Below are 27408 nucleotides of genomic sequence, written 5' to 3'. Positions count from 1 at the left end.
GACCCTAAACCTAACAAGGGAGGTTTATACGGGGTGTATATACTCCTTAAAACTTCACTGCCCTATCAAATCTTTGTCATTGCAGGTTTCTTAAGCTCTCAGGTGTTCTACCTGGTTTCTGGGTCTTGACCACCCAGGTCCTTAGCATCCCTATGCACTATTGCTGGAGACTTGGGAGATGGTAGACCCATGGGATGGGTAGAGACCCTGTGAACATGGCTCACATCAGGTGCATGAGCTCTGCCTCCCCAGAATCTCACGTTACCTACTCATCAGAGCGGACCTTCCTAGTTCAGCCTGTGTCCTGGAACCTCTGGCATTCCTGGGTATTGCTGCTGCCCTATCTAAAACTATCTGAATCTGCAGAACACCAGTGGGAAGAAAGGCAGGTAAGGTGGTGCTATGAGGCCATAGGAGGATGAGAGGGGCTGGGGTAAGATTCTAGTTTACATAAATGCTTATTTAGCAAAATCTTCAGGGCTTAATCAATAAAGTATTTTGTCTATAAATGAAGCTTGTCCCTTTGAAATGATACCAGATGAAGACCCCAGAACTGGTGAAGTTAGGATATCTGGGCTACAAGTGGGGGGACAAAGTTTGCAAAATCAGTAAGTGGCCATCAAAAAGTTGTTTTAAATAAACTCCATTCACATCTTAAAGTCTTGATGGTCTTAGTTTATGTCAAATTAAAAGTGATGGCGGGCAGTAAGCTGTGTGCAGAGCTGCCTGGAATTTGGACATGGTTCTCTACTTGCTAGGTGGAAGGTGATTTTCTAATTTGGAAACAGATCTGTCCCAAGCTTATGTGAAGTCTGCAATAACCTGTAACTGCTAACCTGGGAGTGTTTGAGCTAGTATGAAAAAAAAATAGCACATTTTATATTTAAAAAAAAAAAAAAACTGTGGTTAATAACTGCCAGTGTATGGCACCCAAAATGAAGGGCCGCTATGAGAAACGAACAGGACTCCAGCATAAAATAAGGGAAGAGCAGGACACAACAAATAACTGATCAAGAACAGCACTCTAGTCTCACGGGAGGCTGGGACTGTGTGCTTCTATTTCAATACTCTGGGATGCGTTTCCAGTCACCATTTCCACCACTCATATTTAACATTTTAAAAACCAAACTTTTAATTTAACCGTGGTATAGGAATAGAGGGAAATCTTAGATTTCATGTGCTAAATTATTTTGAAATTCACACTGAAATACAGCAGTATTAAAGCAAGTTCTTCTCTTCAACCACCCATTTTGCTACTTTTTGGTGAGTATATAGTCGGTGCCAGTCATTGTGGAAAAATCTTTATTTTAAGAAAAAAATTTAGTTAACAAAAAAATTTAACAAGTTTCACTTAGCAAAATACACCCAAAAGGAAATCACAGTACAAAGAAAGTTTTAAGTCAAGGCCTCACCAATTCCTACAGTATTAGTAATGTGTCTCAATTTTCAAAACTAACTTATTTTTAAAAGCTTAAACTTAACCTAAAAGATTTTAAATGAAAATAAACTAGAATGAACAAACATGAGAAATGTTCCTCTTTGAATTAGGGATCTAGCACCTTGAGTTTTCCAAAAAAGTACGTCTCCCCAATGTGTTCACGGTGATGTGGTGTAAAAGATCCATTTAATGTACTCAAAACTACTTTAACTCAGATAACATCACTCTGAAGTACACTACCAAAATGTTAATTGAGAAAAGCTGAAAATAGTTTTAGTTTACTCAATATCACATGCTAGAAGAAAGTTTGCATGAGAAAACACTGAAGAGGTAATTTTTTAATCCAGATTTCACAAACTCATGGTGCAAAATGGGTCCCACAGCTTCCTCTAGAGTAATAATTGCTTTTCACTGCTTGTTGGCTGCCTGTGAAAATTTGATTGCAATAACTCAAATGCTCCTACAAAACTAGTCATATCCACCCATGCTGTTCTGGCCTCCATAGCCAGCCCCATAACAGCCACTCACAGACTGGCTCTCGAGGCCACTGTAAGTGGACTGGGCCGACACCCCCATGCCTTGCATCATCTGGCTGCTGTACGCCCCATTGCTGGCCCCAGTTGTGGAATTCAGGAAAAGTTCTATGTATCTGTGTTGCATGTTGGCCCGGTCTTTGGACATTGCTGCTACAGCTTCTTCGTGAGTGGCAAACTCAACATCGGCTTCGCCCGTCACTCTTCCATCAGGGCCAATCTCAATATGGACTCTCACAGGGTTGAGTGGAGAGAAGAAGTTGTAAATGTCGTTCTCTGTGGCTTTGTACGGTAGCCCTCTCATGTGGACACAGTGTCCAGTGGTACTCTGGACAGTGAACTCGCCGTCTCCGTATCTGTGGTCATACATGCCTGAGAGACAGTAACTGAGGTCTCTCCCAAACAGATCAGTGGTGAAGCCGTAGCCATCGCTGAGGCCGCTGTACTCCTCATAGCCCCCATAGCCTGCACTATAAGCACCAGACCTCATCCTCTCCAGGCCTGCTTGCTTGACAATGCCAATATACCTCCTGGCCGTGCCAGGGCGGTCATAGGGCCCTGGCCGCTGTACAGACATGAACTTCAGAGGGGGATCCGAGTATGACCTAACTTCTTCCTGACTGCTCTTGAACACTTCAATATACCTGTGCCCTATTCTCTCCTTGTGCTTCCCTAGGGCCTTCTCAGCTAACTCCTGTGAGGCAAACTGCACAAAGGCTTCCCCTGTAATCTTGCCCTCGGGGTCCACAGGCAATGTGATCCCGTTTGGCACAATTTCCAACCCTGAGAAGAACTGAACAATTTCTTCCTTGGTGCATCCAAATGGGAGTCCTCGAAGCCGCACGAAGCCATCATTGGCGGTGTCGGCACTGTTTGGACCACTGTGCTTCAACACCCAATCCATCTCGGTTCTGTGGGACTTGAACACCTCAATGTAACGGTGTCCCATGCTTTCCCTGTCTTTTTTAAGGGCCATTTTTACATCATCTTCTGATTCAAGTTCAACAAAAGCCTCACCACTCTGCCTGCCTTCTCTAGTGTAGATGAAATGAACGCCTGCAGCCCCATCATGTATTGTGCAGTCAGAAAGGAAATTCTGCACATCCTCAACAGAGCAGGACCAGGGCAGGCCACGGAGCTTGACCACAAAGCCTTCACCTCCCTCGGGGCCCAGCATCATGGACACTTGAGAGGACTGACGTCAAACAAGCTTGGGTGCAGCTTTTTGTGGCTGAAAAGAAAGCAAAAACTACTTTACATAATTTTTCATTTATTATGTACAAGAATATGCAGTAAATGTTGTTTTTCTGATTTTGCAGACGAAAAAAGAGAAGCAAAATTAAATGTTAAGAAAATATACAAAATACATTTGAGCTGAGATTCAATCCAAGGTCTCCCCCCTCCAAATGTACATATTATTCAGACAGAAAAAGAATTAGGAGACTTAGAAAAATAAAATAGCAATATGGAAGCTTTGAAGCCAAAACCTATCACTTCTAACGGTCATCAATTATTTTAAGTTCTAGAAGAGAAGACAAAAGAATGAAATAAGCCAATATCTAGAAAAAGAGAACTTTTCAGAACTGGAGGAAAACATGAGATTACATTGCTAAAATAAAAGGCAAGAGGGTAAGTGCCATGATCATAGAGGAATTAGTACCGGTTAGGTTAGAGCAAGGGCATTTTCTGGTTATTAGAGAAAAGGCAGAGCAAATTTGTAACATATGAAAGGTTCAACTGCACTAGTATAAAGGAAAAACAATTACTGACAAATTACCATTTTGAATCGTTATGATTTATAGTAATTTAAATATTTGACAAAATCACTCTATGAAGCACTTATTTTTAAAACTGCTAACGTGAGAAAGGATAATTTTGTAATGATTTCAGTCCTTCCCCCTACAACAAATGGAATTCATATGCTCTTTTCTCCTTTATCGTTTGTGCCCAGTAAAACAGCCCAGGAAGATTAACTATCTGTTTCATGGTTGTACTGAGTGGCTAGTGGCACACATTTTGGACCACACAGTTCCTTGTTGTGGGGAACAGGCCTGTGCACCGTAGGGTGTCAGGCAGCATCCCTGGCCTCTACCCACTAGCTGCCAAAGGCACCCCTCTCCAGTTGTGACAACCCCCAAATGTCTCCAGACATTCCCAGATGTTCCCTGGGGGTAAAATGGCTCCCAGTTGGGAATGACTACCATAGAATCAGGGTCACCAACCTTAAAATGGGCCCTCAATACTGCCTAAGTTCTACCACCAACCCCAATCTCCCAAAGCCCTGAGTAACCTGTGGCAACCTCACCTAATCTTCCCTCATCTTTGGGTGATCATCTAGTTCAAAGAATGGGGACGATGTGAAGAAACTGCCACAAAGTCTAAAAATTTATAAACAAGAAGTTGCTTCTCCTATTAGCTGACATCATTAGCAGGATCACAGTCCTGCTCTGGTCCCAACTCCATTCACCCCGGAGAAATTCTTGATCTTCACGGTCTCTTCACTGAACACAGCATGCGCATTTATACCAATTATATGCCAATTTATACCAACACCATAATATACCTTCCCTGACACCAACTTTGCCTCCAGCTACTTGCTGATTTACTGATCCTCTCAGTAAAATCTCAGAGGGCAGGCCTCTACTGTCACCTCTACTCCTTACCATTAAAAGGGCAAAACCTTTCACTCCACTGGGAAGAAAAGTTTTTTTTTTGTCTTCATTTTACTTGTTCCCGCAGCAGGATTTAAGCAACTCCCTTCTCCCTCTGGCTCTTATGATGTAACCATCTCCTGGTCTTCCTATTAATTCCCTAAATAGGTTCTCCCAGCTTCTTCCAGGGAGTCCTTCCTCAACATTCAACTGCAGGGATATCACTGGACTTGGGTGAGTCCTTTTCTAGGCAGCCTCACAAGATCAAGGTCAACTAGCTCTGGGCCAAAGACACTCAAGTCCCCAGCCTTACTTATGCTTCCTGAGGCCCAGACTGGTATACAAAACTAATCCACAGCCCCTATACACCACAAATGAAAGCAGCCTTTTTCTCTGACACTCTTCTATAGCACTCTGGCTGCAGGTATAAATAGCTTTACCTGCCATCCCGAGGTTCTACAAAGAAAGTGAAATAATCCTTGGACAACTTCACCCAATGAATTCAAATCCAATGAATTCATTCTCTCTGGAATGATCCCATTAACCACCCTAACCCACATTCCCAAATCCTATTCAGGAACTCGAGTTCAACAAATAATAAGTTTCTCACAATTCTATACACAGTCCCTAGCCATTTCTCAAGTAAGGACTCAATAATTCCTTCCTTTGTGATTTCAACTGTCAAACTTTCTTTCTGCATTGCCCTCATATTCATTTCTACTTCCTCATTTCTAAATTCCAGTACCAACAGCCCATGCCAGGATACTCTTACCTGGTTCTTAAACTTCTCCAAGTGTAATGGCTAGCCCTTACTGCAACCCAATCTGCAGCTCAAGTGTTCTCCTAAAACTGGCTTTATGTCATTCTCCTGTTCCAAGTTCTCAGTGGCTTCCCACCGGCAGTGGAACACAAACCACAGTGCTAATGGGTCGCTTAGACCTTGCAACTTTGGCCTGCAACAAACACAATTATCTAGCTTACATCACTCCTATTTACAAAAAAAAACACAAAGAAACAAAAAAACAAAAACCCTCCTTTATCCATTTTCCTATGCCTGGAATGTGCCAGGCTTTCTGCTCCCTTGCATTTGACACACGTGATAATTAATTCTCTCTCCAAATACACTCCACCCAACCTTCTGTCTAGTCAAATCCTACTAATCCTTAAGGTCTCAGCTCAAACATATTACCTTTCCACAAGATCTTCCCCTTTGAATTAAGTCTCATGGTTCTACACTCCCATAACATTCTTGCTCTGATTTGTTCAAAATGTGTCTTCAAAACTGCTTGGAAAGCCTACCAGGGACACGGGGACAGGCTGTGTCGGTTCCATTGGTCACTGTGGCCCCACCCCCAACAGAGCAGGCCCAAGATTAGCAAGAGATTAACTGGTGGCCATGTGAGGTCAACACCTCCCTCTACAATATGGCAGTCTAGGCTGAAAGACATGCAGGCAGCATAAGCGAACACAAACATTTCATAGGAGAATTACTTAAAATACCTAACAATACATTACAGATTAGAAGTGTTTTACTTCAGAAAAAGTTTCAAAAACAAAGTGACTTCTCTGAAGGCAAGGAGAAGAGCATTCTTTTCTCAAACACATGTCTACAAAAGTTTACTTATACTCCAGAATTATTTTTCTGTTCCACTTCTTGCAAGAAATCCTATGACACGTAATTCCGTATTCTTTCAATGAAACTCAAACCTAATTTTAGATGCAAACATAATTCAATATCCTCACTTTGCCCTCAGAATCTTCTACATTTGGATTCCTTGTAGAGTTTTACAGTGCTCAAGACATTAACTAAAACTCAGTAAAAGACTGCTATAGATTTCTGCGCTTAGATTTAAAGCTAATGATAAAGCTTTTACTTCATGCTTTAAAAATCTCCTACTTAAATATACCAAACGTAAACCGAAATTACTTTTCTTAAAAGAGCTCACCTTAAAGAACAACCCGGGGGGGGAGGGGATGCCCACAGTCGGAGACACTCCTGGTAGGTTAACGAATTGTCCTAAAAAAGAGCGATATGGCCGTCTGCCTCAGTGGCCCAGCACTCACCAGAGCAAACAGGGATGGTGGTGCCGGGGCTAGGATGGGCTCCAGCTCCCTTTCTCCAGGGAAGAGCAGGTTGGGGCAGCAATTCTTTTAAAGCCATGAAGCTTCCATAATTAAAGCACACACCCAGGACAGCCCCCATAGCATTTAAAAGGTTTACCTTTTCATATGGTAATACAAAGGATAACAGCAAGAAAACACTCACTAGCCTCAGATGAGACTTAGAAAACTCTAAGCTCTGTGAGGATATCTAAATACTAAGGGTGGGAGGGGCTTCTTCAGGGAGGGGGTGGAACAAGGCCAGAACAGTTCCGGGTAGGGACCTCAGGGGCAGGAGGTGAGAGACTCCAGAAGCTGCCAGACCTTTACTGGGAGGAGCGCCACAGTCTGCTTGCCAGAAACTATTCAACAGAATTTACAATTTGTAAGACTCCCTGAGGGTCAGGGTGGAGATACCCAAGTCTTTCCTTCCCAGTTTTGTTTGATAAACTTCATTTCTTGTGACCTGTATTTGCTCTGATGTTGATATTTTAATTAACTTGACAAGAATATAAGTATATGTTAAAATATGCTTTTCAGTAGGAAAAACATTACTACCATCACCCACAGCCAAGTGATGAAGGTGTCCCAAAGGATCAGGATATATGAAGTTCAGGAGTACATTGGAAAACTAAACTACATTCTTAGTTTGGGAAAGGTAAAACCGGGAAAGTCAAGTTAATTTCGCTTAAGTGCCTCGTGTTAAAGATAAACTTGTCTTTATAGCCTCCTGTGATTATTACATAAGATACTATCCCGGAAGTGTTGGGGGAACCTGTATAAAAGTAAGGTATTTAATTTCAAATTCTCTGGAAGATGGTTTTCAAAAAGCTTCAACCGTCCCTCCTGCTAGCTCCCAGTGGAATCTGAGAGGTAGAACTCAAGCATCTTAAATGACCTGAATCCCTTCTTTTATATGGTTTACCCCAGCTCCTGGTTCCTTCCAGTGTGGTCTGCAGACCAACATCGTGGGGACCCTCCTCGTACATGCACGCGTAGGAGCGGCCAGACACGCTGAGGCCAGTTTTCACAAGACTGAAATGGGGCGCGCATGCCCGCGAACACACGTTGAAGCACTGATAGAGAGCACGGGTCTCACAGGAGCACACGTTGTAATCGCTGGAGTGTGAAAATATACTGCTCTTAGGTCCCGCAACTGGAGATTCAAATTATCTGTACTGTACAGGATGTTGTTAAAATGTGAGATTCTGAAACAACGTACGTGGGATAGGGCAAGATTCTGCATTTATAAACAGACTCCTAAGGCTCCTGGGAGGCTCTCCAGAATGTGCTCTCTCCTTCACTGTACTGGTTAGACGGGATTTAGTTCGGATTCAGGTAGATCCAATCAAGATAAACAGGGCGGGCCTCCGAGTGCCATGACTGATTAGGTTTATCTACGGAGTACACAGGCCGGCTTAAACCCCCATCCTCTGTTCAGGAAGGGGTGGGTATTCAGAGGGACCGTGGCGTCACCCTTTTATTTGCATCTGTGTTGCAGTAGGACCTAAGGAGCAATTTCACCCTTATTTGTAAATAAATACTAGCCTACAGCTGGTGGCACACTAGAGCAAGGTTGTCCTGAGTATCTTAATTACTCAAACAGTTCTACTCTTAAAACCACAGTGAGCAAAAGACGCTGCCTCAGGATTACGCAGTTGACATTTTTGCTCTAAGACTTACCGCTGAGAGGAGCAGGACTGATTTCTATTTTCAAACAAGCGCGGTTTACAGCCAAAGGACCCCTAATTCCACCCGACGCTTAAAAACGCAGAAGGCTCCGGTAAAGTCCAGGTGCGTCTCCTTTTGTTATTAACCTGAAATTGAAACTGCGCTCTTAAGCTTGCAGCCGTGGGCCGCCAGGGGCGCGTCTGAGCGATTTCGGCGGGAAGCACAGCTGCGGTCTCAGGCGCTGAGCTCCTGGGGCGGGGGTTCGCAGACGAAGTGCAGAGCGGGGGCTCACTCGTCGTCTACCTGGCGGATCCGACAATCTACGCTCGGCTCAGCCCCACAGGAAGGCGAGACCCCGGAGCGCCCTGTCGCGGGGCCTGGGCGGGATCAGCGGGAGCTTCCGGGGCGGGGGCGGGACGAGCCGAGGGAGGAGGGAAGCGGGGGGGGAGGTGGGGAGGCTTCACGGGCCGCGCGGGAGGGGGGAGGGGGAAAGAGGTCAAGAGGCGAAGGCTTCCCGGGCCTGGTGGTGGGAGGAGAGAAAGGGGGGGGGGAAGCTTACGGAGGCGGGAGTGGGAACTTCTAGGCCGCCGAGGAGGGAGTGAGGTGGGGCCAGCGTTCTCCGTCCCGGCTTCCCGGAGCCGCGGGGGAGGGGGCGGAGCTCCCGAGTCGGGGCCTGGGAGGGGGGTGCTTTCTGGGGCGGCCAGGAAAGAGTTTCCCTGGACCCGTGGGGGGCGGAGCTCCTGAGTCGGGTCGGGGGGACTTCCTGGGGCAGAAGGGACGCGGGGGGAGAAGAGTTCCTGGGGCAACGAGGGGGAAGAAAGAGTTCCTGGAGCAGGCAGGGTGGGGGTGGGGAGTTGCGGAGGAGGGGAAATGAGTTCCCGGGACTCGCGGGGGGCGGTGGGGGTGTACTGGGGGCTGGGTAAGGGTGGATGAGCGGGTGGGTGGGGGTCGTCCGCTCGCGGCGGCTCACCACGACGGGTCCGGAGTCCGGAAGGCCGGCGCGCGGGGCTGCGTCCCGGAGGCAGAGGCCGCGTGACTGAGGGCGGCGGGCCGGACGTGGGTCACGGGGTGTAAAGGAGGAAGTGCCACCGATGGGCCCGCCAAGATGTCACCAATGGAAACGCGTCCTGCAGGTGCGGCCCGCGGCCCGCGCGGTCGGCCCAGGCAGGAAGTGGGAGGAAGGAGGGAAGAAAAGCAACGAGGAAGACCGTTCTGAGTGAGTTTTCAGGAAAGATGCCAAGATGGGGAAAAGTCCAGAGTAACAGCGCAGGAGAGGAGTAGATCGGCACGGTTTAGTTGGAAGGAGAAACCGTAAACTCAAAAAAAAAAAAAAAAAAAAAAAAAAGGAAAAAAAAAACCGAGGGAAAATACACCAAACCTCTTTGAAAGAATTTAGAATGGAAACTAATGGACAAAAGGTAGAACTTCTTTACCTCTTTATATATAGTCTTGTTTTATATATTTGGCCATGAACGCCTATAAATATTTTGCATCAATTTAAAAGATTAATTTTAAGACTCGCAATTCTTAATACACGAAAAAGAACTACATTTCATGAAGCCCTGAATCCGAATTCATACGATCTTGAAAATAATTACTAAAGCAACTGCAGTGTGAACAGTGACTGAATTATTTCAAAGAATTTAAAAATTTTAGTTGTTAATTATGGTGCTGCAATTTTATTTATGGAGTCATTACTTAAGAGATATATTTGATACCTAGAATGTTTCTAAATCTGAGTGGGATTACAGATGAAACCAACAGGGGCCATGATTTAATTATTGAAACTGGGTGATGGGTACATGGGAGTTTCATTATATTTTTGTCTCTACTTTCCTATGTTAAACACCTTTAGTAATGAAATTATTTAAGAAAAGAAAAAACTATGAATCTACTTACTAGAAATAACTGTGAAATAAATAGGATTTATAGGTAAGAGGAACCTACTAGGTGAGAGTATGCAAAGCCAGACTGGGGGAAATTCTACAAGGACAGATGAGTTCAGTCCATTAGAAAACAGCTCCAAGGGAAAAGACCAAGTACACGGGGGAAAGACCAAGTACCAAATGCACAGTACACGGGGGCATATTTGGATTTTGAGTCAAACAAATTGATAAGCATTTAAGACATTTCTGGACACTGACTAAAAACTTTAAAGTATTAAAGTATTACATTTACTTCTTTTAGATACAGAATTATAGTTATGTTTAAAAAACACATTTCTAGAGATTCACTTGGAACTATTGGGAGATGAAATAGTATGTTTGCTGGAATTTGCTTAAAAATTATTAGGTGGGGGATGTAAAGAAAAACTGTCCTTGACTGGTAATTGTTGAAGCTGGGTGGATGATATTAAAAATCCAGCCTCCCATGGAAAGACACAGGCACTAAAAACTGAACTCGAGAAGCAAAACAGTATTTTGAAGAATGAACCACAAAATTGGCTTGTTTTTGGAAAAGTATCTCTACAGAACTGAGGTACCCTGACTGCTTTGTAAGCATTTATTTCACTTTTTTAAGTTTATTTTGAGAGAAAGAGTATGAGCAAAGAAGGGGCAGAGAAAGGGAGCCAGAGAGAGAATCCCAAGCAGGCTCCTTATTGTCAGTGCTGAGCCTCAGAGCCTGACACTGGCTTGAACTCCCAAACCGTGAGATCATGACCCGAGTCAAGAGTTGGATGCTTAATCCAGGCACCCCTTAATTTCACATCTTAAAAACCTCCTCAAAATATATTCTTGGTTATCTATACGACTGGTGTGCATTTTCTCACTTATTTGTATATATTTCTTGCGGTTAAGTAGTTTTACATATGCCTTCTTGGCTTAACTGGTTGGTGATATGGGGGAGGTGGCTGTTAATAATTTATCAGCCATGATATGGTTCCTGCCTGGTGAAGGAACAACAAGTACCGAAGACACAGGAGCATGTTGTGCTGAGACCAATGAAAGAGGAAAGCAGAGAAGATCTGAGACCAATGAAAAGAGGAAGATCCTCCACACAGCTTTGAAAGCCTGGTTTGGTATTTTGTACTTTAGTCTAAGGCCAATGAGAAGTCACTTAATAGTTTCAAAATGGAATGTGTTGTAAATTTGAGTTTTTGCTTTTCAACAGAACAGTCTAGCTGTTATCTGGAAAACTAATGGTGGGAACAGATGCATAGAGATGGGAAGCAATGACACAAGTTTAGGAAAAACTAATGGTACCGTATTGTGATAGAAATGAAGCAATTGTGAAAGGATTTGAGTGATGCACAGTAGATACAATTTACCAAATTGGGAGTCATTAACCCAGAAATATTGTGCACTTACAAAATGCAGGCGCTGTGCTAGGTCCACAGAACAGTGGACTAGGAAATCAATAAAGAAATAAATGTATGATGACAAAATCTGAATGGCCCAAAACTAGAAAATGGGGATTAATTTACACTGGGGATCTGAGGAAGTGACACTTAAACCAGAAGCGTGGGGGGGGGGGGGGGGGGAATGTGAAACTTTTTCCCCCTGGTAAATATGTAGGGTTCAAAAGCAGAATTTAGAAAATCGTATTTTTTGCTCCTTTGAACATTACCCTGCTTATTCCCCCTGAATGCTTGTTCAAATTCTTTATATGGATAGTATTCCTGTTCCACTGGAAATTACATTACAAACCAAATCTCTTCTAACCTAGCAATTTTATAAAGTCAGTGGCTCTTAAACACTTCTTACTGTCACTCTCTTGAGAATATGACCTAGGTCTGAACGAGCTGCTTCAAGAAAGCACACCCCCACACAGTTGTACCAAAATTTTCAAGAGGCTCATGCTTCTGAAGTGTGAGAATTCTGACCCTAATTTGTACAACAAACCAAGTTCAATACACAAAGCTATCTCAGAGCTATTAAAGAGAAGCTGTAGATGGATCACTAAATAATTTAACGTTCTAAGTGTTTGCTGCTGTTACTATATTTTTATCCACAAAAAGGGGATATAGATGAGCCGTAAGAAACAGGAAAGCTGTTTTCCATTATCTTTTAACTATTAAGCCCTTTAGTTTATGTACTGTAGCTAAGTCTGGGGTGATAATTCACTGTTTCTCTCAGTGTTCATTTTGCAAAAAATGTGTTAACTAAAAAGCAAAAACAGTATAATACAATGTTAGGTAAATTCTGTTACTTGTATTAAAATTAACATAAGGGACAAATTTTTATCCAACATAGAACTAGCAACTCTTGCTCTAGGATATTATTGACTGCATTCCACAGATGGAATCCAAAGATGAAATCCAAATTATGAGAGGAAAAAAATATATCAGGTGAAGTTTTCCTAAAAAAACAAAAAAAACCACTATTTGACTTCCACTGCTAAAGGTAAAATCTGTTCTCAAGTGAGGCATTCATCATCTCTATTAATTGGTAGTGCTCCCCCCATCCACAGTAGGAAATATGATTCTAGCCTAGCTAGGAAATATAAAGGGGGGGGGGAGGGGGACCTGTTAAAATACAACTGCTAAGACCATCTCCGAACCACCTCCCCTACCAACCCGCCTGTAGCTCTCTCCCCCGGAGTAAGCAGCCCCTCCCTGGGTGGGTGACCATTTAGATCCCACATTCAGGAAGGCTTGTGGGGGTTACACTCATAGTCTCCCGGAGCCATGGCTGCAGTACATGCCAACTGTCCCTTAAGGGGCCTAGAGCTTCCTCCTGGGGCTCTGTGGAGAGCTGACACCTTGTCAGGTCCCAGGCAGCTGCCAGAGGAGCGGAGACTGCTGTAGCAGCTCGTGCTCAATGTTTGCTGCTCAGGGGACCAGAGCACACTGCCCTGGAGAGTGGAGAACAGAACCAAGAGGAAAGGAATGGACAATGCACACGAGAGTGACTCAAGCACCCAGAGAGGATACCATGCATTTAGACAACAGCTTAAAACAGTTATCAGGGAATGAGAAGTGCTGAACAAAATCATACATTTTTTAACAGAAAAAAAAAGAGCACTTTCAGATACTCAGTTACAGAATACAACACTTTTTAGTACTAACAATCAAATTTTGAGTTTATAAAGTTAGTAATAAACTGAAAGCATGGATAGTGGCCTGAAAAATAAGTGCAAGAAATATCTCAAAGAGAAAAAAACAGAAACAAAGGGAAAAAGATATGAAATTTGGAGGACACAAGATGTAACACGAGACAAAAGAAATAACATGTCAACAATAGGGATTCCAGAAGGAGAAAGACACAAATAGAACAGATAAATAATGGAAGGAGATTTTCCTGGCTTAAGATAAACATGGTTGTGTGGTTCCCAACAGATATTTTTATTTTTAAATTTTTTTTTTCAACGTTTATTTATTTTTGGGACAGAGAGAGACAGAGCATGAACGGGGGAGGGGCAGAGAGAGAGGGAGACACAGAATCAGAAACAGGCTCCAGGCTCTGAGCCATCAGCCCAGAGCCAGACGCGGGGCTCGAACTCACGGACCGCGAGATTGTGACCTGGCTGAAGTCGGACGCTTAACCGACTGCGCCACCCAGGCGCCCCTATTCCCAACAGATATTTTTAAAAGACATAACCTAGGCATATGTTGCTAGAACTTCTAAATTTAAGTTTCAAGTATAGAAAAAACTGCTTGGAAAAAGAACAAATTGGGTACAAAGGATAAAAATATGATAGCCGTTAACCACATGTGCCTACTGAACACTTGAAATGTGACAAGTACAAATTGAGATGTGCTGTTAAGTATAAAACGCACACTGAATTGCAAAGATTAAAACAAGAATGTAACATAGCTCAATTTTAAAACATTGACTACATGTTGGAATATTTTAGATAACAGTTAATCAAAATACATATAGTAAATTATTAAAACACATCCCAACTCATTCTACAAGGCCAATATTACCCTGCTTTATGGGTTGAAAATTTCATCATTAGAGTGGGCCATAATCCATTATGGCTGGTGTCCTTCCAATGGGAAATTTGGACACAGACAAGCTGACACAAGAAAGAGAAGACAGCTATCTAACAAAGCAAGGAGAGCGGTCCGGAATGTATCATTTCCTCATGGCCCTCAGAGGGAGCCAACCCTGCTGATGCCTTCATCTAGGACTTCTGGACTCTAACTGCAAGACTACAAATTTCTGTTAAGACACCCAGTCTACTTTGTTATGGCACCCCTTTAACAAACTGAACACTCTGATACCAAAACCAAACAAAACAGATTTCACAGGAAGAGGTAACTACATACTAATATCTGTTATGAATAAAGGTGCAAAATTCCTCAACAAAATACTACAAACTGAATCCAGCAACATGTAAGAAAGGTTATACACCATGCCCAAGCAGGATGTACCCCAAGAATGCTTAAGGGTGTTTCAATGTAAAATATTCTTGAATTAGGTAATTGTGGTTTTTACAATGCTGTGAATTTACTAAAAACCTCTCATTTGTACTAGATGAACTGTATGGTATGTGAATTATATCTCAAAAATGAAATTACCTTTGTCATTCATATTCTATTGGACAGCGTAATTCTAACTAAATATTGTGTAAAGCAGAACAAAGACCTGTGGAGACGTCAATAATGGAACATCTTTGCAATGCAGATGGACTTAAGCAGGAGAGAGTGCAACAGAAATTTTTAATATTCACACTAGGTGAGGATTTCTGTAAAAGAAGCGTAACTGTCTGAGAAACTTAATGGGAATTCAGAACTTTCCATTCTAGTCTTTTCTTTTTTAACCCATTCATCATTATCACTTTTTGTACCGTTTTAATAGATCTTTTTCTTAGCCCAAGTCCATATGGATGTTTTTTTAAACTTATAAAGCTTTGTTTCCATCTGCATTTTTGTTTTGATCAACAATCAACCTGATTTGATTTTCCATTCCCAAGAGTGTTAGAATTAGTTTACCAAGATTCACAGGCTAATTTTCCTCATGAACTCAGATAAAAAGCTCCTAAAGACATTATCAGCAACCAAATCCAGCAATACAATTGTAGCTCATCATTTCAAAGTCAATCCCTACAGTCTGTCACACTGACATATTAATGAAGGGGAATGAGTTAACTAAGAATTTTTCACGTTTTATGAGAAATGCTAAGCAATATCCTACACACGGAAAAAAGAAAAGAAAGAAAATAGATGAATTCCATAAACTGGAAGTAGGGAAAACTTTCCTAATCATGACCCCAAACCCAGAATATGGGAAAACACTGAAAAATTTAATTACATAAATACAAACAAAACCCAAAACAAAAACCTCCAAACCTCTTATGAATAGCTAAAAAATACTAAGCTAAACAAAAATACCAATGCTAAAGTGGGAACGATATTTGCAATTTTTTCCCAAAGCATTATTAATATCCCTAACATATAAAGAGCATCTAAAAAGAGACAAAATCCAACTACCCAAAAAGGAAAATGGACTAGAGGTATAGTAGACAGAAAAAGAAATTACCTTAAACATGAAAAGATGCTCAACTTTACCCATTTAAGATAAAATCTAATATGAAATAACATTTAAAATACCTACCATATTGGCAAAAAATACAGAATTTTGAAAACGCATTACCTTGACAAGGCTATAGATAAGCAGGCACTTTTAAATACCGTTTGTGGAAATATTAAATGGCCAAAAAAAGCAAAGACACCTGCAAAGCCTATTCATCTCGGTTCTACTTCTAATAGGAAAAGGCTAGAAACAACCCAACTGCCTATCACTATAAGTCCAGTTGAATAAATGGACCCACTTAATAAGGAAGTAGACCCATTTAATAAGGAAGGTATCAAAGACCACTGAGGTCTTTCCTGTCAAAGTCAGGAACCAATTTGAAAGGCTCCCACTGGCCAGAGATTGGATAATTTGTGCACCAAAGAGACTAAAAGCCACAGTGGATTAAAGCACATCATAAAGACACCAGAAAAAGGGTCTTTGGCACCTGCTAGAGATTCAATAAATTGTTAGATATTGATAAACATAAGGAATGAATCAAAAACTTAACCTGCCATTTATAACATACAACTTACAGTAATCAAACGGTTAACAAAGAAAATTACCTCCTTATAGAAGTATTCCTGCAAATAAATGAGAAGCAATATTTAAAGTTATCACTATTTTGGAAACATCAACAAAACAAAAGATCTAGGGAAAAGACCATCAATGGCTGCTAACTTCACAAAGGGGGAGTGCCAAGAAGTGCCTCAGGCAGGAGTACACAGCACCTCCAGTGAAGTCTTCTTTCCAAAAAGAAAATCTCAACAGAACCCTAAATTTCACAGGAAATGCAGAGGTCAGAGATTCAAACGCCACTGAATGTAATCAGAAAAAGCCAAAGCCTGAGAAGGAACTCTGACACCGTACCCAATTCGTTTAACAAAGAAAAAATACCTCTAGATTGCACTAATAAGGAAGCTACTTGCCACACTTAAAATGTGGCTGGTACAAACGGAGAGGTGCCGTATGCACTGGATTTTGAAAAAAAGTGAAAATATAATTTAAAATTACATGAGCAAATATTTTGCATATATATTACGTTAAACTAAATTATTACAATGAACTACACCACTTTCTTTTTACTATTAAAAAATGTGAAATTACATGTGGCTCGCATTGTATTTCCGTTGGACAGCACTGCTCTGAATTAAAAGAGTGAGATAGATCTCCCAGATACAAGGTGTGACCTTGTCTAGATTCCAATTCAAGCCAGCTGTAAAAAAATATTTATTGTACAGTCAGGTACACTTGAACACGGGGTACTTAATGATCTCAAAGAATCAGCATTTCTTCAGGTGTGATAATAGTATTGCAGTTATATTTTTTAAAGATCCGTAGAAATGTAAGCTGAAATATTTATGAGTAAGACCCTTATTAAGTCTGGAATTAGTTGTAAAATAAACCAGACTGGTCTCAGGTGAGGCCTGAGTCTCCCTCTGACCAGCCTCTTGTTTTCCCCAAGAACGGCAATTCAGGGCAATAAACTGGGGGGCAGGGTCCTTGACCGAGTAGGGCTATTCCCGTCTGACAGACGTGAGTCCTAATTCCCAGCTGTATCCCTCCCCCGGGGGAAGTGACTTCATTTTCCCCTTGGCCTCCATTTTCTCATCTGTAACAGGGAGAACAGCAATACGCCCCCCTTACGAGACTACTCACGAGCATGTGACTTAAAAACATGGTGAAACTCCTAGCTCTGTGCCTAGACCTAGTAAGGGTCAATTAATGTGCTCCGACAAGAGTCCGAAAACCAGAGCTCAGACTGAGGAGCCCTCCTCCCGTTTTTGTAACCCCTCCATGAACTTACTACCCTCGATGGGCACCACAGGTCTCCACAATCTCCTTCACAATTTTGGCCACATCTGAGGACTAACCTATTTAATTAATCTTTTCACTCAAATCAATTCACATTTTTACTTCAATATTTTATGTTTAAAGGGAGCTTTGTAACAATACTCAAGTGAATGCCAGTCACTTGTCAATTTAATAAAAGCAATACCACAAAAAGAATGTTAAAAGAGAAAAAATAAAGACACCATAATACACAATGAGCCGAATCAATTTACAGAAATGCATACGGGCACCAGAGATAACTAAAGATGGACTCGCTTAAATATTAATTAGTAACATCAGCACTCTCCCAATATTTATTAAAAGTAGAAAATTACTCACATATTTTAAAATGACGAATCTTCTCTAGACATTAACACTGAAAACATCACATCACTTTTCACTGACATATCCTAATATATTTTTATCTAACCGGAGAACCCGAGGTATTTTCATTCTCACTAGAAATTCAGAAATAAACAGTTAACCTTTAAAAACGTGTAATAGTGAGAATTACATTAAGATAGGTGATTTCGACGTTGTTTTGAATTGAAAGGAGTATTATTTGCAGTCTTCAAACCTCTCCCGGCTCCACTAGGCTCCGGACCCCTCGGCGCTCCCCACCCCCCACCCCCATCCGGCGGTTCCCCCCTTAGCGCGCTGCAGCTCGCGGGCTCCTCTCCCGCCACGCACGCGGCCCGCAGTGGCAGGCAAGAGCCCGGACGCCACACAAATAGTTGCGAAAACTAGAGAAGGAAGCACGTTCTTTCGTCCTAGGGCCTCCGGGGAAGGAAGCTACTGAGAAAGGAGTCCCGCGGGCAGGCGGGCCGAGACCGAAGACACGCCGGGCGGGGGTCCTGCAGGAGCTGGAGGGCGGCGTGGGGCGCTGGGGGGGAAGGGGGCCTCCCAGGCCTGGGGATTTGTCTGGCAGGCAGCTGGGGGGGGGGGGGGGGTTCCTGAGAGCCCCTTAAAGGTACAGATCAACGGGGAGGGGCCCGTGGCCTCCCAACCGTTTCTATGAAAGACCAGGGTCCGTCGAGTCCCCGCGCGACTCGCTCGGCGTCACCAGGCCGCCCAGAGCCACTTTCAGTGAACCACGCGGGTGCACTGAAGGTAGAGGGCGCAACGCGGGCGCCGGGAGAGTCCAGAAGTTTCTCAGGCGCAGTCAAGAATCAGCAAAAAATATATTCAAGGATACAAAGAAATAAAGCACAAGGAGAAAGAAATGGCCGATTAATCTCGCTCGGCTGAAATGTGGCCACCAGGCAAAGATAACGAGAACCAAAGAGTTTCACCCAAAATGCAAACACTATACCTCCAAGGACAGGAGACAAACGCACACCGGCGATCAGAGCACACACGCCGCCCGGAGAGGAAGAAAAGGCCGCAAAGATCGAAAGTGGAGGCTCAGCGAGCGGGAACGTGGGAGGGGGGAGGAGTCAACTCCCAACCAGTCCGGTGCAACTCAACCACGTGAAAGTACTGCTTTCATTTTTAAATGAAGCCCCTCTCCCACGGTCGCCGGATGCCCTCACGGTATTCCTGGCAGGGGCGCTCAAGCTCTGCTTCCCCTGCAGTCCTCCGTACAAGGACTTTTCTCCCTTCTTCACCGCGGGCCCTGCCTCCCCTGGTCCTAAATCTCAGTCCAGCGGTCCAGTCTTCGAGTGTAAAGTCCTTGATCTCAGCCCCGTGGTCCACTCCCCCAGTGTAAAGCCCTTGACCTCTGACCCCATTCCCCCCGACCCCAATTCTCAGCTCCGCCGTTTCCAGCCCGTGTGTCCAGTCTCCATTCGGTCCCTGCATGTGAGCCCTTGACTTCAGACCTAACCTCCCCCAACCCCAAATCTCAGCCCCACTGTCCCCACCCCCAGAGGGCCCAGTTCCCTGTTGGTCCCAGCTGTGAGGCCCTTCAGCCTCGGACCCACCGCCCGTCCCGCCCCTCACCTCGGGCTCCGAGTCTCCACGCTCCCGCTCTTCTTCACATCCGGCACCACGGTCGTCCCTCCGAGCACCTAGAGGGTGGAACGCGGGGAACTTGGCAGTTGTAGCGGAGGCAGTTGAGGCTTGTTTACCATCACCATGGAAACCCCTGGCAGCGCGCCCTGGGCGGGGCCTCCGAGAGGCGGGGTCTGGCGCGCGGTAGGCCCGAGTGCACAACTCCCGCCCGTGGGCGCACGCGGCGCTTCCAGCAGCCCCGCCGTTCTAGGCTTGCCCGGTCCCCGCTCGACCCTGTACCCCAGCACCCGGGAGCAGCAGCCCCGGGAGCCCGCGCCCCCGCCCCACTTCCGGCTGCCGGCGTGACCGCCAGTCGGTTTCCCCACGGAACCCCACCTTCTTCTCCAGGAAGACACAGCGCAGTGCTACTTCCAACACGGAGCCGGAAAGACGCAATGAGCGCTGCGGGGCGGGGCCTCCGCCGCTGGCGTCCGGGGGCGGGGCCACGAGGGCGCCATTGTGACGCGAATGGAGTGGAGCCAGGGATTGGTTGGCCGGGCGCAGGGCAGGGACGGGCCCGCGGAGGGGGGCAATGCGGGGAGGGGAGCGGCAGGATCCCCGTGAGCCCTTCTTAGTGAGAGGCGGCGGGGGGGTGGGGGGCGTGGGCTGTTGAGCCATATTAAGCTGCTGAGGGTACTAGGATACTGGCTCAGAGTACCCCCACCAAACAGTGAGCCCAAAGAACTTCTGGATTGAAGACAAGCATGAGAAAAGAAAAAGAGAGTTACTTCCTGTCGAGAGAAAAAATAGGGAACTGAGAACACCGAGAGGGATAAAGGCGGCCCGATTGGAGGATTTAGGGAAGGATTAACAGGTTTACCGAGGTTGCTCACGTAATTATCACTTGGGCTGAAAAACCTCTGTTCTCTGAAGGTGACCCGGAAGACCCACGGAGAATGCAAGGGTTTCAGTCAGAACACCTGAGACTACAGGCTGGGTGGATATGGCGACCCAGCTTGAGTCAGTGGAGATTTTCTTGATGTGTTCTGGGGTTAATTATTACTACCATTTTATTTTTGGAGACTCTCTTCATACAAGAGGAAGAGATCAAGACATTCATTCATCATAGGTTAAGCAGGGCAGATTATTTTAAAATCACTGGTTAGGGGCTCTTGGGTGGGTCAGTCGGTTAAGGTTCCGACTCGATATCAGCTCAGGTCAGGATCTCAAGGTTCATGAGTTCAAGTCCCACAACTGGTTCTGGTTATTGCAGATCCTGCGTGGGATTCTCTGTCTCCCTCTTTCTCGGCCGTTTCTTCTCTCAAAAGTAAATAAATAAACAAAAAACAGTACATTAAAAAATAACTGGTTAAATTAAGAGAATGCTTGGAATAGTGGCAGATGATGAGTGGATGACAATATTAGAGGAAGGAGCTATTTGTCAAAAAACGAAAGTTGATTCCAGGGGGGAAAAAATGAAAACAGTAAAAGAGCTGTCAGAAGAGATGAAAATGTACAAGGAGAAAATTAAGGCAAAAATTGAGGAGAAAGAGTCCTACAAAAATCAGGTGGGTATTCTTGGGAAACCCCGCAAGGACTGTCACGGCTCTCGCTGTAGAGCAGTCTGTTTCTGGAGAGAAAATGTAAGCAGCCACTCTGGGGCAAATATTAAAATTTTACCAAAAAACAGTTCTTGAGAATGAAGGGACTGTGAAACCAGATCCAAGGTGTTTATGTACACAGTTCATTGACTCTGTGCCAGATGGGCTGCTTGACCTTCATCAATAGTCTTTGAGGGCTTCTCTGAATGAAAAGACTAGGGCCTTGGACTGATTTTGAGTCTCCCTCTGGCCCCTAGGAGTCATCCCAGGTGTCCACTATATTTTTTTCAGAGATGAGAGCCAGCACACTCACATGTAGACAGACACCCTTTCACAGTGAGTGTTGGAATTGCTCATACGAGTGCCACTGATCCAGGCCTTTTCCACAAATGTCCAGTTCATCTCTCCAATTGGAAAACGCTTGCCCACACCTGGCCTACTTGGATCACCTCAGCTGTGGAGTCTTAGGGATCTCCATTCTTTTCACCTCCGTGTCCACAAAAGTGTCTCAACTAAGCTCTGAAATCTACAAAGAGACATGTTTTTTCATTGTTGAGAGTACATGCAGAGAGATGCACCTTTAAGGTTTGTGGTTTAAAAACGATTGAGGGCACCTGGGTAGCTAGGTTGGTTACGTGTCCGACTCTGGCGCAGGTCATGATCTCTTGGTTCATGAGTTTGAGGCCCGCATCCGGCTCTCCATTGTTAGTGCAGAGCTGGCTTCGGATACTCTGTCTCCCTCTCTCTCTGCCCCTTCCCTGCTCATGCTGTCAAAAACAAACAAACATTTAAAAAATAATAAAAAATAAAAACAATTGAATTCACCACAAATGAAGATCATCCCAAGATGTATCCTCTCACAGACTGACCTTTTTATTTCTGTTGTTTATGTAAATAGATTATCACAAATTTAATACCTTTCAACAAATATTTTATAAGGTTTGGGGTTTTTTTGTTTGTTTGTTTTTTTGAGAGAGAGAGCAAGCATTCACAAGCAGGGAGGGGCAGAGAGAGGGGAACAAAGGATCCAAAGTGGGCTCCATGCTGACAATAGCTCAAACCCTCCAACCGTGAGATCATGGCCTGACCTGAAGTTCAACACTCAACGGACTGAGCCACCAGGTGCCTCTCAGTTTTCAAAATAAGCGCCCTAAGTTTTATTTTTTATTTTATTTTATTTTTAAAAATTTTTTTTTTCAACGTTTATTTATTTTTGGGACAGAGAGAGACAGAGCATGAACGGGGGAGGGGCAGAGAGAGAGGGAGACACAGAATCGGAAACAGGCTCCAGGCTCTGAGCCATCAGCCCAGAGCCTGACGCGGGGCTTGAACCCACGGACCGCGAGATCGTGACCTGGCTGAAGTAGGACGCTCAACCGACTGCGCCACCCAGGCGCCCCAAGCGCCCTAAGTTTTAAAAATAAGCTTCTTGGGACGCCTGGGTGGCTCAGTCGGTTGAGTGTCCAACTCTTGATTTTGGCTCAGGTCATGATCCCAGGGTTGTGGGAACAAGCCCTGCGGCAGGCTCCACAGAGCCTGCATGGAGCCTGCTTAAGATTCTGTCTTTCTCGGGGCGCCTGGGTGGCTCAGTCAGTTAAGGATCCAACTTCAGCTTAGGTCATGATCTCGCAGTTTGTGAGCTTGAGACCCGTGTCAGCTCTGTGCTGACAGCTTGAAGCCTGGAGCCTGTTGTAGATTCTGTCTCCCTCTCGCCGCCCCTCCCCCCACTAGCACTCTGTCTCTCACAAAAATAACATTAAAACATTTCTCTTTCTCTGTTCCTCTCCCCCGCTCACACTCCCTCTAGAAAATAAAAAATAAGCTCCTTTGTGGAAGCCACTGGTCCATAACAAATGGTGCAAAAGTTTGTATTGCCTGGAGTCCATTAAAATTTTCTAGTTACTACTATCTCTTCAAAGAACACTTTACCCATGAAGCTTTGCCCCCCCCCCCTTCCCCACAAGAGTGCCAATGGGTAGGCAGCATCCCAAGGCTCAGAGAAGACTTTTACTCCAAGCCATAGTATCTGTCAAAAAGCAATAATAACAATAGCTTACATGTATTGTACCTTCACTGGGACAATCTGAATACTCAATCTCATTTAACCATCATAGCAACCCAGCGGTAGATGTTATTATCATCATCACCGTGTAGTGGAAGGAGACTGAGGTACAGGGTCCCTAAGGTAACTTCCCTAAGGTCACTCAGCTTGTGGATGGCAGGTCTAAACGCTGGCACTCTGAGGTGCTCTGAATCTATGGTATGCACTCTTAACTGCTGTACTCTTGAACCCAACAGAGAGAGATCGTCCAGGCTGGCTCACAAGCCCTGTTTCTGTCTCTATTTCCTATTGAGAGAAGAGAATGAAGTAAAAAGTAAATTGAATTGTCCAGCAGCAGCATAGATCCTGTCCAAATGTAATGTTTCTCTTTACGGCCGGGTGCTCTAGTAGGCAGAGATGAGGGATGACATAACCCAGGTGGGATGCAGGCTGGCTCAGCAGTCATAGCCCCATCTGGATAATTTTTCTTGACCAATACAGAAAAATGCGTCTTTGTGGAGGAGGTCAGTTGTATGGTATCCGATGGTAACTAGACTTACTGTGGTGATCACTTTGTAGTACATGCAAATGTTGAATTATGTGGTACACCTGAAACGAATATAATGTTATATACCAACTTTACATCAATAAAAAGGAAAAAGAAACATGCACCTTTGAGGCAGCACTAATGCTAACCTAATGGCGAAGTCAGTCACCACTACAGCAGGCTGGATCCCTGGGTTATTTGCAGTTCAGGGATTACTTTGCAGTTACTTCAAATAGCACTCTGTATTAAGTAGTAAAAGAGGGATTACAGTACCCCTCTTAGCTTGATAGTTACTTGCTTGAATTGTTTTTTGTTTTTTGTTTTTTGGGGTTTTTTTGCCTGGCAAAGGATTGCACGTGGACTGGGTGATACTGGGCAATATCGTGTGGCTGCCCTTTGACCTTTTCTTCAACGGGGCTAGCAGGAAAAAGCCCTGGTTTGGACGTTAGTGACCTAAGGTGTATCTGTCTTCATTCTGAGTCATAAGCTTTTAGCTTGATTGTGAGTTTTCCCATCCAAAAGTATGTACAGTTAGATGTCTTCATTTCTATGGGGCCTCAGGAGAGTCAGGAAACTTCATTTGGATCAAGATGTATGTTAAGATTGACATCAAGATGTCAATTATATCTCAAAAAGTAGAAAGAAAAAAGATGTGCTAGATGCAAGACAGCTTGCAGCTCCTCTCTGCCTCCTTTTCTCTCAGCAACTTTCATTTCTTAAAGATTTTTTTTTAATGCTTATTTTTGAGAGAGTGCAAACTGGGGAGGGGCAGAGAAGGATCAGAAGCAGGCTCTGTGCTCACAGCAGAGAGCCCAATGCAGGGCTCAAACTCACGAACTGTGAGATCATGACCTGAGCTGAAGTCAGATGCTTAACTGACTGAGTCACCCAGGTGCCCTAGAAACTTTCATTAAAAAAAAATTTTTTTTTAATATTTATTTATTTTTGAGAGAGAGAGGCAGATACCGCACGAGTGGGGAAGGGTCAGAGAAGGAGGGAGACACAGAATCCCAAAGCAGGCTCCAGGCTCTGGGCTGTCAGCAGAAAGCCCGACACAGGGCTCGAACTCACAAACCGTGGGATCGTGACCTGAGCGGAAGTTGGACACTTAACCGACTGAGGTGCCCCAGTAACTTTCATTAAAAAAAAAAAAATGGAATATTTAAAACATGCAGAAAATTAGATATTGTACAGATGTAAGAGATGTTGACACTTTGACATATTGACTATTTCATTGTTTGGGGACAAAAAATTGCAGCTAAACCAGTGCTCTAAGGTGTTTTCAACTCTTTAAAAAACAATTTATATAATACAATTTTTTAATGATGGAATATTTCAAAATTTGAAAAAAATTTGAAGATAATATAGTCAGCAGGGAGTATTAAAGTTTTGGTATCAGAGAAGTAACAAAATGTGTGTTCATTTATGTAACTTTTTAAAAAGAATATTGCTTGCTGTGATAGAAGCTTGTATGGGTCCTTGTGTGCTCTCTTGATCCAGTTTTGGGGCCCTGGCTAGAGGCTGGTCAGTTCCCCTTCCTAAACAACCCATTAAGTCTGCAACACTAAACATCTCGCTTATCTGACTTATATACTCTGGACCACAAAACACCCACCCTAATTACCCCAGTGCCAAGTACCAGGCATCCTGGGACAGCCCCTGTGCCCCAGAGCCCACTGAAATTATTCAAATTAGCCAATCTTAAACCTGTTTGCCCTGTCTAACCCTTTCCTTCCAGCAAAAGCCACAATAAAGGTGCTTGCCCTTGAGGAGTTTCCCCATGCTTTGCCTCATGACCAACCTGGTGCTTCCCCTGAGTGTCCTTGGGTGGCACATGTTCTCCCTTGAGAGCTGAGTACAGAAAACTATAAAGCTGTTTTCTCTCTGTGTTTCAATGTTTATTTATTTTTGAGAGCGCACAAGCGGGGGAGGGGCAGAGAGAGGGGGAACAGAAGATCCCAAGTGGGTTCTGCGCTGACAGGCTGACAGGCTGGCAGGCTGACAGGATGACAGGAAGACAGCAGCAAGCCTGATGCAGGTCTTGAACTCACGAACAGTGAGATCGTGACCTGAGCCAAAGTCGGATGCTCAACTTGACTCAGCCACCCAGGCTCCCCATTTTTCTCTCTTATGATCAGCATCTGACCTCACCCAAGGTAATATGGTGAAAACAATTCCTTCTCAGTGCGGCTTCTATTTCAAAACCATCATGGTTGGACGGGTGGGAGGGAGCCTGAATTGAGGTCACTGCATCAGCCCCACAATCCCCACCCCTCTGGGGGACTAGTGCCTTATTAGGGAGCAGACTCTCCTACCTCCAGTTCTTCACGGCAGACTTTGTGCTCCCCAAGGGCAAGTGAGAAAGGGGCCAGAGTTAGCCAATGACTCCTGAGCCTCATTGCATGTGGGGCAGAGGTGATAGGACAGAAGTGTGGGCACAGGCCATGGGAGCTCCACTCCCTGTGAGGGCTGAATATATGCAAAGCATTTTCATGATCTATGCTTTTGTCAGAAGTTCTCTCTCTCTCTCTCTTTTTTTTCAATCACTTGAGAGTTATTAAGCAGCAATGGCATCCTGTTAACATGTACATTTTGACTACTTTATGAAAAAAATAAACCCCAAATTTTATCGTACAAAATTGGAACAAATTTCAGATCTTTATCTTCACAATGGAAGTTGTTAATAATGTTGACTTTGAGGGGCACCTGGGTGGCTCAGTTGGTTAAGTGTCCGACTTCAGCTCCAGTCATGATCTCATGGCTCATGAGTTTGAGCCCTTCACTGGGCTCTGTGACAGAGCCTGGACCCTGCTTCGGATTCTGTGTTTCCCTCTCTCTGTGCCCCTCACCCACTCATGTTCTGTATCTCTCTCCTTCAAAAATAATAAACATTAAAAAAAAATTTTTTTTAAATAACGTTGACTTTGAAAGTTTTTGATCTACAACAGAAAAAAGGTGGGGGGGACAGTTGTAAGCTAAAGATCAGTTGAGTAAAGTGGTTTGGTATGTGAGTGGCAATGAGAGAGACAGAAAAAACATAGAAAGGATAGGGCTTACTCTTCTGTACAAGAAAGAAAAAAACAAAAATTAATTGTACTGGGGCGCCTGGGTGGCTCAGTCAGTTGAGCGTCCCATGGAGTCTGCTTAATAAGATTCTCTTTCACCCTCTCCTTCCCCGCTTGCGCTCTCTTCCTATCAAAAAAACAAACAAAAAAACTAAAAAACAAAAAAACCTGTATCGCAGTTAGCCTCAAATGAAGAATCACTAACATGTCCTAAACTCTTGCTCTTGTCAGGGCATACCAGGGGCAGGCCACGTGGGGCACAATAAAGAAATCAGGGTCAATGGCTTCACGGGTAGCCGCCTGGTTAAGCTGGAGGATATTGCCCAGAATTCCCTTCCCTGTGTATTTCCATTTGGGGTAGGGACTTCAAGAGAGACCCTTGTGTGAGCTTTCAGGCAGTAGGACCTGCGGTTCCTTATCATCCTACGTGGGTGGCAGCACCTAGCCTTATAGCCGCTGTCCCTCCCCTGCGGCCTCTGTTTACTTCCCCACTCCCGGACCAGGTGTGTGTTTAGCTCAGGAAGGAAGGGTCTTCT

The 27408-nt window shown here is 44.3% G+C and overlaps 1 protein-coding gene across 23 annotated transcripts in view; it reads right to left on the bottom strand.

Annotated features, from left to right (window-relative positions):
- Positions 1-1285: 1285 nt before the first annotated feature.
- HNRNPF (heterogeneous nuclear ribonucleoprotein F) overlaps positions 1286-27408 on the bottom strand; it is a 56924-nt gene continuing 30801 nt past the window's right edge. The window contains exons 1-7 of one of the 23 annotated variants that reach the window (XM_045438111.1): positions 20015-20079; positions 19628-19695; positions 9364-9520; positions 8953-9190; positions 8406-8539; positions 6569-6639; positions 1286-3202 (exon numbers count right to left, since the gene is read on the bottom strand). In XM_045438111.1, the coding sequence (XP_045294067.1) occupies positions 1907-3151 (1245 nt within the window). In that variant the 5' untranslated portion in view covers positions 3152-3202; positions 6569-6639; positions 8406-8539; ... (2 more) ...; positions 19628-19695; positions 20015-20079 and the 3' untranslated portion in view covers positions 1286-1906. Of the gene's footprint in view, positions 3221-6568; positions 8540-8952; positions 9191-9363; positions 9606-18998; positions 19206-19627; positions 19696-20014; positions 20107-27408 lie in introns of those variants that run through there. The other 22 variants (XM_045438122.1, XM_045438128.1, XM_045438119.1 and 19 more) reach the window with 22 other exon arrangements.

Source organism: Leopardus geoffroyi, chromosome D2 (assembly GCF_018350155.1).
Source record: "Leopardus geoffroyi isolate Oge1 chromosome D2, O.geoffroyi_Oge1_pat1.0, whole genome shotgun sequence".
Taxonomy (NCBI): Eukaryota; Metazoa; Chordata; class Mammalia; order Carnivora; family Felidae; genus Leopardus; species Leopardus geoffroyi.
Note: the sequence above shows the minus strand (reverse complement) of the source record. Positions and strands in the feature narration are given on the sequence as shown.